Source organism: Bufo gargarizans, chromosome 3 (assembly GCF_014858855.1).
Source record: "Bufo gargarizans isolate SCDJY-AF-19 chromosome 3, ASM1485885v1, whole genome shotgun sequence".
Classification (NCBI taxonomy): domain Eukaryota; kingdom Metazoa; phylum Chordata; class Amphibia; order Anura; family Bufonidae; genus Bufo; species Bufo gargarizans.
In genome coordinates, this window is record NC_058082.1 from 472,072,525 (window position 1) to 472,092,986 (window position 20,462).

The 20,462-nt window shown below is 42.2% G+C and overlaps 1 protein-coding gene across 3 annotated transcripts in view; it reads right to left on the reverse strand.

Annotated features, from left to right (window-relative positions):
• Positions 1–20,462, reverse strand: part of PIR (pirin) — a 146,090-nt gene that overhangs the window by 7,833 nt on the left and 117,795 nt on the right. For all 3 annotated transcript variants that reach the window (XM_044283719.1, XM_044283720.1, XM_044283718.1), the window contains exons 7-9: positions 5,240–5,284; positions 2,322–2,404; positions 1,900–1,966 (exon numbers count right to left, since the gene is read on the reverse strand). In XM_044283719.1, the coding sequence (XP_044139654.1) occupies positions 1,900–1,966; positions 2,322–2,404; positions 5,240–5,284 (195 nt within the window). The remainder of the gene's footprint in view (positions 1–1,899; positions 1,967–2,321; positions 2,405–5,239; positions 5,285–20,462) is intronic.

Sequence of the window (20,462 nt, forward strand, 5' to 3'; positions counted from 1 at the left end):
ACAATACCAAATACATATAGTCTTTTTTTACGTTTTACTACTTTTTTAGACAATAAAACCCTTTAAACAAAAAAAGACAATGTTTTTGCATCGCCATATCCCAAAACAGATAACTTTTTTATTTTTCATTCTATGGAGCTGTCTAAGGGATTGATTTTGTAGATTTCACTGGTATCATATTTGGGTATTTAACACTTTCTGATTGCTTTTGGTAGCAAATAAACAAAAAGGTGCAATTCTGCCAGTTTATTTTTTTTTATGGCCTTTATGGATAAATTACAGAATAATTGGTTAGTGCAGGTTGTTATTGATGAAGCAATACTACATATGCTTTAGCGATGTCATTTGCAGGGTGCCAATGGGAGACAGAGGGAGTCCACTCCCTCTGTATACTGCTTAGATGCCACGGCCACTATTGGTCATGGCACATGGCCTCTAAGGGTATATATGGCCCAGATTGGCGCTTCTGACGGTCAGGGCAGTTAGAGCAGGAGCGCAGCTCTAATGTTAGAGTTGGGCTCCCGCTCTCTGGTACATGGGAGACCCTTGCAGCGCTTAGATTGGGCTGCCGTAAAAAGGCGGTGGCCCACCCTAAGGCCTGTTTAGTGCCGTACAAAAGCGTATTGGTGGTCACTAAAGAGTTAATCTGTATAATTCTATTTTTCTTTCTAAAATGTCAAACTGATGACTCCTCTGTCAATAAATGTTTTATGAATTCAGTGGAAAAAATGACAAAAATAGTACAATGAAAATATGCTGTTTTCCCTTACTCAATAAAATATGGCATATCATCACTTTGGAAACTATCCATCACTGCTTTGCACAATGCTAATAATGGAAGCACTTGGGCAATGTGGTTGTAGTTTGTCACCGCAGACAGAGCTTTGCATACATAATCCATCCTTCTGTCTAAACAGCCTCTAAAAAAACATATGGCCTTAACCAGAACAACATGGCAGACAGATGTCCAAGTCTGCTGTGCACTAGATTGCCAATAATAGGGCAATCACCGTTTCTCTTGTGGATGCCAGGGCTGTGATCCCGGTCAGTAAATGCTTATCTTAAACATAAACTTTCTTAAGCCGGGTTTCCAGAAAGGGAGAGCATTAGTTGGGGTCGCCCAGGAAATCCCTGAGAGGTGAATGTAAATTCCTATCACACTGGTTTTGCAATGGTTAAAGGGAGTCTGTCCCCAAGAAAGTAACTGAAAAACCAGGGACGCTGCCCTGAAGGACTAGCTAAGCTGAATGTAATCATAACTTTCACTTAGTGATCTGCTGCTTCATTATACATTTAATCCATAGGCAAATGAGCTGTTAAGTGCACTGAGGGCGGGCCCAAGCCACTCTGTGCACCCATGCCCCTCCTCCTTCCTCTGCTAGCCTCCTCCTCTCCTACTTGATTGACAGGGCCAGGTGGAATGACTATGCAGGAACCTTGCCCTGTCAATCAAGAATTACATCGCAATTTCTGCCGCAGTTTTACAATTTGAATGCCGCTGACTTGCTTGCGGTTTAACCTCGGGGGTCATTTATCAAACTGGTGTACAGTAGAACTGGCTTAGATGCCCATAGCAACCAATCTGATTGGTTGCTATGGGAAACTAAGACAGTTTTACTTTACACCAGTTTGATAAATCTACCCCACTGTCCATCCAAACACTACGATAGAAAAGGGTATCGCCGTTCTTGGCGCGGTCACATCTGCATGAACAGCAATGCGGTCTCCTATTGAAATCATCGGGAGGCGGATTCTGTGCAACCACTGCTGGCTTCTTGGCGCAGAATGCAGTGTGAACAGGGCAGTAAAATGGACCCGATAATCATGACATAATTGACAGCAGAAATAATATACTTCTAAAAAAATAAAAATAATAATAATAATATAAAATTTTCTTACCATGCTGCACAACAGGTTCATTTATCGGTTCTCCAGCAACCAAAACCAAGTGGGCCAGTTCATCCCCCTGCATCATAGTAACACAGATCCATTACTTGTCTGGACACGATTTTATATCTTATCACTATTACCGCTTCACCAATCCCCCGATATATCCGACAATGCGACTTATGTCTATGGTAACACAGTGCATTACAGGGGGGATAGGAGGCCGGCGTCTCTTCATAACGTCAGCAGATCCACAGCCACATATAGGGGTTATTAAGACTGGCGTCTAAAATTTCTATTGATCCTTTATTTGATTTACATAGTACAGAATAGAAATTACATTTTTCAATTCATTGTGATAATAATAATAATAATAATAAAAAATAAAACTGTCAATCTACTTTTCAATCTACATAAAAGCATTACAGTCCTACCTTGTTTTCCAGCTGTACATTGTCGCCATCTTCCAGCACTGCTGTGTAGTGAGCCTCAATTTTTTTTTGGGCATCAGGTGAACCTTAAAAGATAAAAATGATGAGGATTATTTATGAACAACATAATAAATTAAAGTAATGCACTGTGTAATAACAAAAAGTGAAAAGACTATCCATTTAGTATAAATGAGACAAATCTTCATGAGGCCTTGTTACCAGTTTTCTTGGGACTCAACGCCTGCCCAGATATAACCCGTCTGTTCGCTTATCAGGTGGATGGGTTTAGTTGTTCCCTCAGACACCAGGCCCAACTAGATCAAGACAATGGAACAGAACAGCCCATTGTATGGAGACAGTGGAGGAGATCTACTAATGCTGGCGCTATAAACGCCAGTCTTAGTATAAAGTCCGTCATGACAGAATGCCCCAAATGTATTCAAAGGCACAGGAGCACGGGCCTCTTAATAAATGTGGCACATTTCCAGGCTGTCCTTGTGCCAGACTATGAGCTGGTGCAGGTTTGAACTATTATTATTTACCCAGTGTCTGGCGTAAATGATAGTAAATCTGGCCATACCTCCTCCCGCTAAGCCTGCCCCCTTTTCTCTCCACTTTCAGCTAGTTTCATATCTACGTTTTTGCGATTTGGTATGGGATCTGAAAACCACAGCAAAACGCTTCGTTATTATAATACAACCGGCTGCATCTGTTCAGAACGGATCCGGTTGTATTATATCGAAAATGAAGAAACCGGATCTGACACTAAAACCATTGTAAGTCAATGGGCGCCGGAAAAAAAAACTGTTCGGGAACCATTGACTTACATGCTTTTTGGTGCCGGATCTGGCTTCTTCCGTTTCCCATGCCGCACACAAAAACACTTTTTGCAGCGATTTTATGTCTGGCATGGGAATGCAACAAACCGGAACAGATATATTCTGGAGCACTCCGTGTGGCTTTGTTCAGTTTTGCCCCCATTGACAATGAATGGGGACAAAACTGAAGCGTTGTGCTGTGGTTTTGAGACCTTCTGCTGGATCTCAAAACCGGACAGCACAACGCAGATGTGAAAGTAGCCTTAAAAAAAAGTGACAAGACAAGTGAAAAATCACAAATGATTGCACAATTACAGTAGAACGTGTGCCATAATGTGACTTTTTTATGCCATAGTGGTGTAAACACTAAGGCTGGGTTCACACCTGAGCGTTTTACAGCGCGTTCCTACGCGCTGTAAAACGCTCAACAAGGAGAAACCAATGATTCCCTATGGGAATGGTTCACACTTGGGCGTTTTACAGCGCGTACGATCGCGCTGTAAAACGCCCGACGCTCCAAAAAGTACATGAGCGACTTTTGGGGCGTTTGTGGCCATAGGACACTGTAGTGAATCACACAAACGCGCGTCAAACGCGCGTTTACTATTACAAAAACGCGCATAAAAATGCGCGTCAAAAACGCACGTAAAACGCGCGTTTGCGCAACGCTCAAGTGTGAACCCAGCCTTAGTAAATGTCCCTCAATAACTTCTGTATAGTTACATACAGTAACTTGAGGTTTATATATATATATATATATATATATATATATATACACACAAGTACAGATTGAAAAAGTGTTATTATAAAACACCCTCGCTAGGACAATCAGTGCTTTCCTACATCCGTCAGGACTTCGGGGATTCTGCAGGATTTAGTAGGTAGGAATACTGGAGTAGCAATTCTGTTGAGAATTGTTTTTAAAAGTCTGAATTTTCCATACTTTTGAGCCTAGTTCCTTAGCTATGACACCCACTTCCCAGCCCCAAAAGTAAAACTTGTAAAAGGCCCTCTACCATCCACGCCATGCCATTTATAATACTGCAGCCTTCTTATGAGCCAGAGCGGCCTTTTGGCTTTACTCCTGGACTGCTAATACACTTTAAAGGGGTTTTCTGAGATTGTAATACTGATGATACTAAACACAGGATAGGTAATCACTATCTGATCGGTGGGGTTCTGACACTCGCTCCACCCCCTCGATTATCTGTTCGAGAAGGCAGTGGCGCTCACAGTAGCACCACGGCCTTCTTACAGCTTTCTCTAGGCCAGTGACAACACGTTCATCGGTCACGTGACCTTGGCACAGCTCAGCCCCATTCACTGAGCGCAATACCAAGCACAACCACTATACAATTTATGGCACTGTTCTTGGCAAGCATGGAGAAGGCCATGGTGCTCACAGGAGTGTCGGTGCCTTCTCAAACAGCTCATTGGCGGGGGTCCCAGAGGATAAGTCATCAGTATTAAAATCTCAGCAAACCCGTGTAAAGGTATGTTCATGAATATGTCCTTTTCATTCCTACATGTCTCTACGACACATCAGAATTTTTTTGTGTTAAAACAAAAAGTATTTGCAATTTTTTGGGAAAAGTTATAGTTCTGGCAACATTTTTATATATTTTTATATGACTGTTATTGTCACTACTCTGATGATACACCTATTCTGATTAGGGTCGGACTGGCCCACCAGAGTTCCAGAGGATCCTCCAGTGGTCCCAGGCTCTGACACTATAGTGGGCCCCAAAGGTCCATAAAAATAAAAAATATAAACATTTGGAGCTGACTTTGGAGCTAATCACCTGCCTCTAGGGACTATCTCTATGATTGAAAACCTTTTTGACTTTAGAAATGAAATAAAGGTTGGGCCCCAAGAATAATCCCTCTGGTGGGCCCAGGGAACCCCAGTCAGACACCGATTTTGAACATTACAATGACCCACATAGGGATTTTACAAAAATAAATCCTCAAGTACATCTGTTTTTCTCCATTTATGTATAAAGATGTCTTTCTCCTTTAATTATAGTGATATGGAAGCTTTTTTGAGGAGTGACTTCAGTTCTCAGTAGAGTTCTTACAAAGTGTTAAGTCTTGGTGACTTACCAACTTGTATCACTCCTTGCAGTGTGTAGATGAAAGCGGTCCATCCTGTAAATTAACAAGAAAGAACATTATGAAGTAATGCTGCATATATACCCGAACTTCACAAACCAAACTTTTCCATCATAACAGAGAATTATGGATGACTAGCAGAGTCATGACTGAATGGCTCACCATCAATGGTCATAGAATCAGCTGAGCTCCTTTACCCCAGAAATAAAACATGTACTGATGTTGGCGCATGTTAGATCTGTATGTTACCGCATTAACCAGCCAATGTATCCGTTTTGTGGATAATAGGCATTTCTATTTATTGACGGCCCATTTAATTCCGCAAATTGCAGAACGCACATGGGCGGCAATTTGCGGACCACAAAACACGGCATGGTCGTGTGCATGAGGCCTTGAACTAAGGCTAGTTTTACACTAGCGTTTAGTATCCGGAAGGGAACAGCCTGCTGGATCTCTCTGCATTCCGGCATTGCCAGAAGCTGAGGCATCACCATCCAGCTCCATTAACTATAATGGGGACTAGAGGAGATCCGGCCGCAACCTGGCAAACATGTCGAGAACCGGCTAGACGCGCATTGTTTTTCGTCTAGACGATTGTCGGTATATTTTCGTGGCTGTGGCCAGTAAACATTTTAGTTAATGGGGCTGGACAGCGATGCCTCAGCTTCTATCAATGCATGCCAGCATGCCGGATACTAAGCCCTAGTGTGAACTACCCAAGCCAGCAAGATGAGCTTGTGTGTCAACGCGCCAAGAGTTATTTTAATGTCTGCTACATCTGTATACAGCATGCCCTTTTGTTGTCATCTTATGCAATGTTTTAAGGTGGATTTACACGGGCAGACTAGCAGCAGATTGACGGGAAAGAAACATTCCTTCCTGATAGTCAGCTGCTCTTTAAGTGGATGTGTACATGCAGCGATCACCTCCACAGTATGAGGATGAGGGGTTACTATTGTGATCGCTCATCCTCATACAGCCGCATTGTTCCTGGGCAGCAGATCGCCATTTAGACCGCACGTTCTGATGCCCAGAAATGATCATTTATGTGCCTGCACTAACGATCATTTCACCAGATGAACTAACAATTTGCTTGTTCATCAGCTGCCCATTATCTAAATCCACCTTTAGGGCTGTATTACACCAAAAGATTATCTGACCAATTTCTGTCCAATCAGACCAATAGTTGGTGCGTATAACAAAAGATCTGTGTGTGTAAATGGCCATCTGACCAATGATTGGTTAGAAAATCTGTCAGATTATCTGTTGATATAATACAGCCCTTAGAGTAGTGGTCCCCAACCAATGGTCCCCTGCTGTGTGTCTTGCCACAGGAGTCTTGAGTCATGACCAGTTTTACTGACAACCAATGTTATTGCAGATATTTTTAATAATAGTGTCAGATTTCATACACAAACCCAGTATTATATACAATCTTTAGTACTTTAGTAATATCAAATAAGTTGTAAAACAGTCACAAGAAGGCAGGTATTTGGTGGTCAGGAGTACATATACATGGCATCCAACAGGGGGCACCGTTATAAAGAAGTAAGGAGACTATCGCACAACTGGAGCATTTTTGTAACAAAAAGTACTGTAAATTAAAAAAGTACCATATTTTTCGCCTCATAAGTGTCTTATATGCGTCTTATGATGCGAATACTAATGAGCGCTTCCATTATGGAAGCGCTCATTAGTACCGGAGGACCAGGAAGCGGTAAAGGCTCTGTACTCACCGCTTCCTGGTCCTTAGCTGTCAGCTGTGAAGGCTGCGCACAGCGTGAGGGCGCTCTGTGACTTTACACTGTGTGCGTCAGATCACAGCACAGCTGACAGCAGAAGGAAGAGGATCGCGATGTGAGGAGTGGCGGCATCCAGGAGCAGGAGAGGTAAGTGTTTTTTTAATTTTATAAAACATGAGGCTGCAGGGGGCATAATGGGGGCTGAGAGGCATAATGGCTGGTAATGGGGGCTGAGAGGCATAATGGTGATGAGAGGCATAAGGGTTGATTATCGGGGCTGATGAGAGGCATGGGGCTCTTATTATAGGTCATTTACATTGGGGTCTGAGCTGAGGTCTGATTGGGGGTCTGATTTGAGGTCTTATTGAGGTCTGATTGGGGCTGTCATCTGAGGTATGATTAACATTGGGGGTCTGACCTGAGGCGTAATTAAAAATATTTTTTTCTTATTGTCCTCCTCTAAAACCTTTTAGGGTGAAAAATACGGTAACTAGCTTTTCATGCCGAACTAAATTATCTGAATGTTCAATGGTGTCACAACCCCTTTAAAATCTCTGTCTTCCATTTTTGAGCTGAAAGTGACCTAAGACCATCACTTAAAGTTGAATGTGGCTCATAAAGCATAAAACGTTGGGAACCTCTGTATTAAAAAATCATAATCAACCATACTTGTACAGATGTAGTAGAGTTAACGCTCATGATTTATGGGACGTGTTATCTAAACTAAATGCATTAAGCAAACACCTTCAATTGCTTTTCAATGGCTTTTGTCTCAAGATAACGCAAGTTAAGAAATTTGAGTTAAGAGCTGGAGTGCTAACCCTGCTACGTCTGGTATATTATAGAGACCCAATAATAAGAAAAATACAGTTATTGTTACCATGTATACCCCCGCCGATCATCTGTTTAAGAAGACAGCATCACTCGCAGTAGAGCCGCAGCCTTCTCGCTGCTTTCCCTAGGCCGAGTGACGTCACGGTCATCTGGCCTAGACGCAGCTCAGCCCCATTCAAGTGAATCGGGCTGAGCGCAATACCAAGCACACCGCTATACAATGTACGGTACTGTGCTTTATAAGCTGCGAGAAGGCACCGGCGCCCACAGGAGTCCTGGTGCCTTCTCAAACAGCTGATTGACGGGTCATCATTTATAAAATCCTGGAAAACCCTATTAATGACCTATACTAAGGATAGATAATCAATATCAAAAGACTAAAGATCCCTTTAAAGTAGTTATTCTACCTCTTAAAGCTGCGGCTATTTTGGACAATGTGAACTATTGAGGAACTAGAACAAAGCTGTGGCATTTTTAAACACTAGTGATAGTTATTGAATATCAAAGGCTGAAGAGCTCCCCTTGACAAGGTTAGGTTAAGAAGAGAATTTGAGAGATCATGGGGCAAATTACTTAACAGTTCAGCTCAGTTTTAGGTGAACATTTGTTCTTTTCTGCCTTGATGTTCGTAGCTGGTACAAATTATGTTAATATGGTAGGTTATCTAATATTATAATTATAAGTAATAGCATAAAGAATGAAAAGTGGTGAAAAGTGGACAAAAATACAATAATAATGCAATTAAGTTCTAACAAAATGCAGAATGATCTAAAATCTTCTTAACTGGAAGTCTTTAAATTTAGATATTGTTACAATTATTTCAAGCATTTCATCAAACAAGAGAAGCATTGATGAGAATGCAAAATTATGCAGTTACACCAGAGGGTATGGAAAGAGAAAATACAATAACCAGTTTTTACAGATATGGACCATCAACCTATAGACATGGAGCTAAAATGTTTGTGATCCATTACTCAATGTGCTATGACCAGATAAAAATGTGTAGATTCAATTGAAAAAAGAGAGGCTCCGGCACCAAGCGTGGACGTAGAAAAAGTTCCCAATCTTTATTCAGCAATTTTCATATATACAGCAAACAGTGGCACAGGCTCCCGCTTAATCCCAGGCAATCAACGCGTTTCGGACACTAGTGTCCTTAGTCATGATCTAGGTGTCTTGCATGGTGGTCACTGAAATAGTGTCCAGTTTCCGCTATCCCGCCCCCAAGAGGAGTTCTGGGGAGGTGGGTTGGGCGCCAATACAATCAGAACCATGCAAGGCACCTGTGCAAACGTTTCTCCCGTGATACAAAAACATATAGAAATTTGTTTTAGACATACCAAACAGTTAAACAATTTAAAATCATATGGTTATACTATCTAAATACATCAGAGATGTTGGTCCAGGAGTGGTAGAAAAGACATATATATATATATAGTATTGTCCATGAAGTAGATTTGAAACACATATCTGAACATTTATGGATATATATAGGTATATAAATAAATAAATATCCCCAATAAACATAAGATGCGAGGGAACAAATGTATGTATGTAAAGAGTGGAACGCACACCCACACAGTACTCCGAAGTCTATTCTCAAGAAGAAATACAACAACAAGAAATATAAAAACAAACAAGGATTGACCAAACAGAATGCAACCCGCAGAGTGAGTTTTAGTAATTCAGAGGTGGAGACATCAGAATCCTGCGAATCAATGGGGGAGGAGGAAGGTGAAAACAGAATCCGGGACTCTCATCAAATGAAACTCTCATATTACCAGAAAAACAGAAAAGATAAAGATAAACCTGAACCTTCAAAAAACGACCCAGAAGAAGGGGGGGCCGTAAACACAAAAAGGCCGCATCAGATGTCCACTCGTCTAAAGAACAAATAATTCCTAAAGGTGATAGCTATTCTCTGACATTGGATGTGGTTAATTTGTCTAGTTACATATTGACTAATGATCAGAAAAATGTATTGTCTTTGGGTTTAAATTTTGTGCCCTGTACAGATTTTGATCCCTTCTTTACCATAATGCAGGTGAATAGATTTGTCAGAAACCTCACATTAAGAAGATGTTTTCTGGAACCCTCCTTTCCACCTGAAGACCCGCAAATAGAAAATGAAAAAGAAATAGAGACAAATAGTAATAATGACAATATTTACAATAATCTAACATTTAAAGAACAACAGTCTCTATTCTGCCTTGCGGGTCTTCAATTGGATAATGAACAACATTGCACTGAAAACATCCAGCATGATTTTGTAGTATCAAACAAAAAATATTATCCTACTAAATTCCGCACAAATAGCATGGATGTTTTTCAGGAGGTTGTGGAAAAAGAATTACTAAAAATACATGATTCGATCCCCAAGGTCAAAGAACATAATCTCAGTATGACACAAAAATCTGCTTTGAAACAACTGGAGGACAATAAAAACCTTATCTTTAAGATGGCGGATAAAGGGGGCTCAGTGGTGGTGCTGGACAAGACGTGTTATTATGCACAAATGCTGGAGGTCTTGTCGGACACCACCACCTACAAATGTTTGAAACATAACCCCCTTAATATATACAAAAAGGATTTGATCCTCATCTTAAATAAGGGCCTAGAGAGGGGTCATATTAATCAGAGACAGTATGATTTCCTAAATGTTGATTTTCCTGTAACCCCTATAATCCATGCCCTTCCAAAGATCCACAAAGGAGTCAATCCCCCCCCAATGAGACCTATTGTCTCGGGCATTGGCTCCTTAACGGAAAAATTGAGTGAATGGCTGGACTCAGTCCTGCAGCCTCTGGTGAAAAGACTACCGGGGTACATCAAAGATACAACTGATGTCCTCAGATACATGTATGACTGTATATGGTCAGATCAGTATACATGGATTACACTAGACGTTGTAGCCCTGTACCCCTCCATTCCTCACACATTTGCCCTCCTGGCATTGGAATATGCTTTACACAGATACAGTGGCTTTTCTGATCTATTCATAGATTATGTTCTGGAAATTACTTCCTACCTCCTTACACATAATTATTTCGTATTTAATGATATATTTTATGTTCAGGTATCAGGTGTTTCCATGGGGGCAAAATTTTCCCCCTCCCTGGCAAATTTATCTATGGCCTTCTGGGAAGAAAGATATATTTTTTCTGTTGACAATCCCTTTTCTGGGAAATTGGTCTGGTATGGCAGATACATCGATGACCTACTCCTCATCTGGGGGGGCGATGTGTCTGCCATACCAGACTTTGTCAACTATGTCAATGGGAACACATATAATTTGAAATTCACGTGTGTACAACACCCCCAAACAATTAACTTCTTGGATCTGAGGTTGACTGGGATTCCAGACCGGGTGGTGTTGACGGAGACCTACCGCAAGGAGATCTCCGGCAATACCATCTTAAAAGCTAATAGCCACCACCCATCACATACGATAAAAAGTATTCCTGTGGGGGAATTTATAAGAGCCAAAAGAAATTCCAGTACTAGTGAAGCCTTTGACAAAGAGTGTGCTAATATATGGACACGCCTTACGTCTAGAGGATATCCAAAGTGGATGCTCTCTAGGGGCATAAAAATAGCTAATAACAAAAATAGATCTAGATTACTTGGTTTGGTACCGAACATACAATGCCAATCAAAAGTTAAAGAGAATGGGAGTTGCTGTAGTATTGTGGATGGTAATAATATAAACAAAAATAAAAATAAAAATAAGAACAAAAACATTAATGCCAGTAAATATAGAGATAAAAAGCAGGAATATATACCCACTATAGTCTTAACCTATAGTAGACAATTTAATACGATCAAGAAAACCATCCAAAAATGCTTACCTATCCTATATGAGGATGACATCCTGAGAGGGGTACTTGGAGATGGCTGCCGTGTTGTCTCCAAGAGACCCAATACTTTGGGCAAAACGTTATCTCCCTCTATGTTTACTCCAACAGAAATGACAAATAAAAATCAACCCACCTGGCTCAAATACACAGGATTTTCTATATGTGGTAGCCAGAGATGTAAGACATGTAAGGTTGCCAAAACCACCAAGGAATTTCACAATTCCACACACTCGGAGACATTCCCCATTAGGAGTTATATAAATTGCAATACGAGTGGTGTCATATATATTGTCACATGCACTGCATGTGACCTTATGTATGTAGGATGTACCATCAGAAAATTTAAGGACAGATTACGAGAGCATTTAAATTATATTGCCAACCCCTCCATAACAGGGATCTCCAATGCGGCCAGTCATTTTATAAACATCCACGACCGCAATATAGCCACACTTTCTACCTTTGCATTTGAACGTATCACACTTCCTAAAAGGGGGGGTAATATCAAACAAAAGACCCTCTTGCGGGAAGCATACTGGATCTGGAGATTAAAAACAAGATATCCACAGGGCATGAACCTTAAAAAAGAACTAATGTACCTTTATTAAAGGTAACATGCAGAGAAGCCATATATTATTTTATTATTTTTCCTGTTTTATATTTTGTTAAATAGACCAATGTTTTACATGGCCATTGGAAATAATTTTTCCTTTTTAAACATGTGGTTTTCTTTTCTTTCTATCTACAGAGTGTGAGGCCACAACATGGGGATAGCGTTTTATAATGGTTCTATATTATACACTATCTGATCCCTTTGTAGTTGCGATTACGGGTATTGAGTGTGGATGTACTCTGTCACAGATAGACATCTGCGGCAGAGTATATCCACATGCTTAATGGCGTCCCAACTTAGATATGAATGGGGTGGATACATAAGGAAATACGTCCTATTAGGCTCACATATTAAAAAATTAAAAAATTAAAAATATTATCGGCCAGAATTATGGGTAATTAGGAATAAAATATCCATACCATAAATAACTAAATGAATAATAAATAAATAATAACAATAAAAAATATTGATTATTAGGAAGATGTTCGGAGAACGTGAAAATGAAAGCAGTATACCAGGGAAACAAAATAAGCTGCCAACAGAAAAATTAAATTAAAATTAAAAATAAACTGAGTACTGAATAATAAGCAGACAAGACCTTATGAGAATAAATTCGATTATGTCCAACACTAATAAGGAGATCAGATTTCATATAACCGTCTTGTTTATTTCATCCTTTCCTATCTAAAAACTTGGATTATAGTGACAGTATACTTCTTTAGGAATACTAAGAGGACCGTGTGAAAAGGACACCTTCATACAACAAGAAGTAGGAAACACCACGAGGCAGCGCTACTAATTAACCTCATGCTGGTCATGACCCTTTGACTGCCGAATAAGCGCAGACTAGGACATGAATTCACACTAGGCGATTCCTAAGTGTATATGTGAATACAACTTGTTTTAAGGCCATGGCTACTTTGATATGGCTAAAGTGGATGGATACAAACAACCACTTAATGAAATATACGCATATACACACTGATAATTTCATCTGATTATATTAGTGGATTTGTTCACATCTTGTTTGCTTAGTCTTTGCTGTCATTTTTATATATTCCTTGGTATTCCGTTCCACTCTTTACATACATACATTTGTTCCCTCGCATCTTATGTTTATTGGGGATATTTATTTATTTATATACCTATATATATCCATAAATGTTCAGATATGTGTTTCAAATCTACTTCATGGACAATACTATATATATATATGTCTTTTCTACCACTCCTGGACCAACATCTCTGATGTATTTAGATAGTATAACCATATGATTTTAAATTGTTTAACTGTTTGGTATGTCTAAAACAAATTTCTATATGTTTTTGTATCACGGGAGAAATGTTTGCACAGGTGCCTTGCATGGTTCTGATTGTATTGGCGCCCAACCCACCTCCCCAGAACTCCTCTTGGGGGCGGGATAGCGGAAACTGGACACTATTTCAGTGACCACCATGCAAGACACCTAGATCATGACTAAGGACACTAGTGTCCGAAACGCGTTGATTGCCTGGGATTAAGCGGGAGCCTGTGCCACTGTTTGCTGTATATATGAAAATTGCTGAATAAAGATTGGGAACTTTTTCTACGTCCACGCTTGGTGCCGGAGCCTCTCTTTTTTCAATTGAATCTACCACACGGACTGACTTGGGTCCGCCCCGTGCACAGCTACATTGGACATGTGAGGTGAGCTGGCTTTTCTTCCTTTGCATATAAAAATGTGTACTTGGCAATTGCAGATTAGGCCCAAAGACGCACCTATTGGGGCCTGCCCAGATTCTTCTCTAGTGCACTCCCAGACAGTACAGACAGGTAATTGCTGATCTAGCTTTAACCCCTTCAGGACCCTGCCATATTTCACCTTAAAGGGGTTATTCCCTCTTAGACAATGGGGGCATATCGCTAGAATATTCCCCTATTGTCTGATAGGTGCGGTTCCCACCTCTAGGACCCGCACCTACAAGGAGAACGGAGCGGAGAAAGTTGAGGAGGGCGCACTGCCCTCCCATCTGTGATCGTAAACTGCTGTACGGGCGCAGAAGGAAAGGAAGGCCATGTGGTTTTTGGAGGGCAGATTTCACTGGGATAATTTTAAGTTGCTATATCACATTTGAAGACCCCCTGATGCACCCCTAGAGTAGAAAAAGTGGCCCCATTTTGGAAACTACAGGATAAGGTGGCAGCTTTGTTGGTACTATTTTAGGGTACATATAATTTTTGGTTGCTCTATATTACACTTTTTGTGAGGTAAGGTAACAAAAAATTGCTGTTATGGCACCGTTTGTATTTTTTGTTTTTTACAATGTTCATCTGACAGGTTAGATCATGTGCTATTTTTATAGAGCAGGTTGTTACTGACGTGACAATACCAAATATGACTACTTTGTTTGTTTCAATTTTACAGAATAAAAGCATTTTTTTAGAAAAATAATTTATTAGTGTCTCCATATTCTGAGAAAAAAAACACAATGCAGCAGCACTCTGCAAACACAAATAAAGTACAATAATGCCACAATTATAGAAAATATTCTGGTGCTAATGCTAATGTTTATTTTGCAAATTTGAGATTCTTGGCAAATACATTTGGGCCCGTCTGCCAAACGTCAAAGCGATCTCTATAAGACGGGAACCTAACACTACCGTATTTTTCACCCTATAAGGAAAATAAGAAAAAAATATATTTTTAATTTAAAAGGTGTGCTTTTGGTGGGTTTTGAACTAATGGTGGTCTGTGCATGACACTATTATGGGGGATCTGTGGATGACGCACTGTTATGGAGGGGATCTGTGAATGGCACTGTTATGGGGGGGATCTGTGAATGGCACTGTTATGGGGGGGATCTGTGAATCGCACTGTTATGGAGGGGGATCTGTGGATGGCACTGATATATATTTGTCACCCACAGATCCCCCACCCCATAACAGTGCCATCCACATATCCCCCATCCCATAATAGTGGCATCCACAGATGCCCTAATATACCATAGCTAAACCTGTGGGAGTGGGGGAGGGAGGAGGGGCCGGTGTCATGAATGCGGCGGGGCGGTGCGGTCACTGTACTCCGGCCCCGCCGCTCACTCACTGCGGCAGGGCGGGCGGCCGTAACTCACTGACGTCACGTGCCTGCGCCGCCTACTTCATTCATAAAGTAGGTGTGGCAGGCACGTCACGTGACATCAGTGAGTTCCGGCCGGCTGCCCGCCCTGCTCTGCCTGCTACAGAACATTTAGTAAGTACGGTAGTACAGATGGGGCTGGGGATCGGAACGTCAGTTAAAGTTATTATTATAAAAGGTTTAAGCAATAAAGCAGTGAGTGAGCGGCGGGGCCGGAGTACAGTGACCGCACCGCCCCGCCGCATTCATGACACCGGCCCCTTCCTCCCTCCCCCGTCCAGCTGATACATCGCAGTCTGCGATGCTGCAGCATCGCAGACTGTGATGTAAAATGGCAGCATTCGCCCCATAAGACGCAGGGGCATTTTTCCCCCACTTTTGGGGGGGGGGGGGGGAAAGTGCTTCTTATTGGGCGAAAGTTACGGTAAATACTACCTGTTATGTGCCATAACAGCCACCATAAAATTCAGGGAGTGCAGGTTCCACATGCATGCTGAGCCCACACTATATTTCTCCTGGTGCCAAATGGCTTCCAATAAATACAATGAGAGCAGGAAACAGCTTTATACTTACTCTAATTAAAATCAGCCTAGCCATGACAGCACCTGCACATTGGGATGTGTTGACTGACCCCCTTTTTTGCAGTTGTACTGGAGCTGGAGGTGTGGCTGACTCTAGTTGGTCTTGCACCCCTAACTAGCCTGTCTTCCCCAAAGGCCGGTTTTATGTAGGGGCTCATTTTTTGCGGGATGAGGTACTGGTTTGATTGGTAATATTTTGGGAGGCATACACCTTTTTGATTGCTTGGTGTTGCACTGTTTGTGATGTAAGGTGACAAAAAAAATTATTGTTTTGTAACGCTACCAAACCGAAGGGGAAACACGTGAGGCTCACGGTGGACCGATGGATGGAAAGACAGCATGAAATCCTCCGGGGCACTCTCTGTTGCAGATAAAAAACACCAACAGGTTTTGGTTGAGGTGCCCTTGATTGTAATTGGTGTTTAAGGTGCTTAGGTGACTGGGCGCCTGGTTTGTGACGCCAGAACCACTAGGTGCAAATGTTGAGAGTAGTAGTAATGATGATATAGAATAAGGAGACTAGAGCTTTTTACGAACTCCCAGTACTTTACTGAATCAGATCCACAGGTCATCAATGTATGCAAAAGTTATTTACATCAAGGCAGCTTTTACAGGGATTCACATTAGTTCCCAGAAGTTGCATAAGGCATAGTCCTCTATGACAATCAGTCATTCTCTCTCTTATTTCTCCAGGTTGAAGGGAGGAACTATCTCTTGTGTACTATATAATCCTATACTTCTGTATCCTCTTCTAGGAATACAATATTCTGACAAATGGCCTTTTTGCCTTTAATTATGGTGGCTAGCTTGTAGCTAGGAATCTCTCCACCTGATGCAAAGGAGGCTTGAGTCTGATAAACAACAGTTACCTTCCTTTGTCAATATTCTCAATGCCAATGGAACTGGTTCTCTTGTATTTATTGATGATGTGACTGCTGACAAAAGCAGCAGGATGAATTCTGAAGTGTTCCGGGCAATATTATCTGCTCATATTCAGCCAAATGCTTCAGAACTCATTGGACGGTGCTTCACAGTGCAGATGGACAATGACCCAAAGCATACTGCAAAAGCAACCAAAGAGTTTAAGGGAAAGAAGTGGAATGTTATGCAATGGCCAAGTCAATCACCTGACCTGTATCCGGTTGAGCATGCATTTCACTTGCTGAAGACAAAACTGAAGGGAAAATGCCCCAATGCCTGGCAGAGCATCACCAGGGATGAAACCCAGCGTCTAGTGATGTCTATGCGTTCCAGACTTCAGGCTGTAATTGACTGCAAAGGATTTGCAACCAAGTATTAAAAAGTGAAAGTTTGATTTATGATTATTATTCTGTCCCATTACTTTTGGTCCCTTAACAAGTGGGAGGCACATATGCAAACTGTTGTAATTCCTACACTGTTCACCTGATTTGGATGTAAATACCCTCAAATTAAAGCTGACAGTCTGCAGTTAAAGCACATCTTGTTTGTTTCATTTCAAATCCATTGTGGTGGTGTATAGAGCCAAAAATCTTAGAATTGTGTTGGTGTCCCAATATTTATGGACCTGACTGTATATCAGGAGCAGCACAATATAAAATGAGTGACAAGGGCCGTAGTTTCTCTTGTAACTCGGGGTGCTGACCTGGCACAGCGAACAGTAAAGACCAGGATAGTGTCACGGACGGTGTACAGGAAACAAGGCAAAGCAACATGTATAAATGACTCGCTGGATCCAAAAGCTAAGGAACCAAGGGAGACCCCTGCAGGAGACCTGGCACTTTCCCTGGCTGCTCAGCCTATGCAAAGATCCTAATGGTGGAGGTTTGCATATCCACGAACCTTGACTATAAAGCCCTGAGCACCCTACAATAGTGAGGGGACACGACCACCGGCTCCCTACACAAGATACGGAGGGAGTCAGGGTCACCTGGAATCCAGTAAACAGAAAATAAACGATAAAGGTACAACACTTAGCTTTGTAGCAGACAGGAGAACAAGGTCAGCATGCACACACACTCCAGGAAGAAGTATAAGCCGCCCAGAAAAGCCTTCTGGGGAGGAATTTAAAGGGAAGCAATTAGTCCAACACATGACAGCTGAGAGAGGCTAACGAGAGGAGGAACTGAATACCACAACACAGAAACTCAAGGAGGAGGTTCTGAAAGGCCTCTGTCAGAGCTTCTCAGCTGTCTGGTTGTGACAGTACCCCTCCCTCTACGAGTGGACTCCGGACACTCAGAACCCACCTTCTCAGGATGGGACCTATGGAAAGCCCTGATGAGACGAGAGGCCTTAATGTCCGTCACTGGGACCCACATCCTCTCCTCAGGACCATACCCCTCCCAATGAACAAGGTACTGAAGAGAACCGCGGACAAGACGAGAATCCACAATCCTAGAGACCTGAAATTCAAGATTCCCATCAACCATAATCGGAGGAGGAGGCAAAGGCGAGGGTACAATGGGTTGAACATAAGGTTTCAATAAGGACTTATGAAAAACATTATGGATCTTCCAAGTCTGAGGAAGATCAAGACGGTATGCAACAGGATTGATGACAGACAGGATTTTGTAAGGCCCAATAAACCTAGGACCCAACTTCCAGGAGGGAACCTTCAATTTGATATTCTTGGTAGACAACCACACCAGATCACCAACATTCAGGTCCGGACCAAGCACACGTCTCTTATCTGCCACACGCTTATATCTCTCACTCATGCTCTTTAGATTATCCTGAATCTTTTGCCAAATAGATGACAAAGACGAGGAGAATCTGTCCTCATCAGGTAAACCAGAAGACCCCTCTCCCGAGAAAGTCCCAAACTGTGGATGAAACCCATATGCACCAAAAAATGGTGACTTATCAGAGGACTCCTGACGACGGTTATTTAAAGCAAACTCAGCAAGGGACAAAAAAGAACACCAATCCTCTTGATTCTCCGCCACAAAACAGCGCAGATATGTCTCCAGATTCTGATTGACGCGCTCTGTCTGGCCATTCGACTGCGGGTGGAAAGCAGAAGAGAATGACAACCGAACCCCCAAGCGAGAACAGAAAGCCTTCCAGAATGTGATCCAGAAAGGAATACCGTGCAATTTGACAATGTGATCAACAAATGCCTGCGCCAGCGTCTTAGCATTGGGCAAACCAGGAAAAGGGATGAAATGCACCATTTTGCTAAAACGGTCCACCACCACCAGAATCACAGTCTTCCCCGAGGAACGAGGCAGGTCCGTTATGAAGTCCATGGACAGATGTGTCCAAGGACGGGAAGGAATGGGTAAGGGAAGGAGAGGACCTGATGGCCGTGAATGAGGGACTTTGGCACGAGCGCAAGTCTCGCAGGCTGCCACAAAACCCTCAACCGACTTACGAAGCGCAGGCCACCAGAATCTCCGAGCGATGAGATCCAGTGTGGCTCTTACCCCCGGGTGCCCAGCAAGGACCGTATCGTGGTGTTCTTTAAAAATCTTGTGTCTTAAAGCGAGAGGCACAAACAACCTCCCAGGAGGACAAAGATCAGGAGCCTCTGACTGGGCTGCCTGCACCTCTGCCTCCAATTCAGGAAAAAGAGCAGAGACCACCACACCTTCAGCCAAAATGGGACCCGGGTCTTCAAAATTCCCGCCTCCCGGAAAACAACGTGACAGGGCATCTGCCTTCACATTCTTAACTCCAGGGCGGAACGTGACAACAAAATTAAACCTAGAAAAGAACAAAGACCATCTGGCCTGTCTCGGGTTCAGACGCTTGGCTGACTCCAAGTAGGCCAGATTTTTATGGTCAGTAAATACGGTAATAGGGTGTCTGGCTCCCTCTAGCCAATGGCGCCATTCCTCAAAAGCCAACTTGATGGCCAACAATTCCCTATCTCCCACATCGTAATTTCTCTCTGCGGAGGAGAGTTTTCTTGAGAAAAAGGCACACGGTCGCCAATTGGCAGGAGAGGAACCCTGAGACAAGACCGCCCCCACACCCACCTCAGAAGCATCAACCTCAACTATGAAGGGTAAAGAAACATCAGGTTGCACCAAGATGGGAGCGGAAGCAAAACTCTCCTTGATATCAGAAAAAGCCTTACGCGCCTCTACTGACCAAGAAGAAAAATCTACCCCCTTTCTGGTCATATCAGTGAGTGGTTTAACAATAGAAGAATAATTCAAAATGAACTTCCTGTAATAATTGGCAAAGCCCAAAAAACGCATCAGCGCCTTCTGATTCTCAGGAAGCTCCCACTCAAGCACAGCGCGGACCTTCTCGGGGTCCATGCGAAAACCAGAAGCGGAGAGAAGAAACCCCAGAAATTGAATTTCTGGAACCGCAAACACACTTTTTTCCAGTTTCGCATATAATTTATTCTCCCGCAGGATGAGCAAGACCTGACGTAAATGTTCCTTATGAGTTTTGAAATCGGGAGAAAAAATCAAAATGTCATCCAAATACACCAATACAAATTTTCCCATCAAATGATAAAAAATGCTGTTCACGA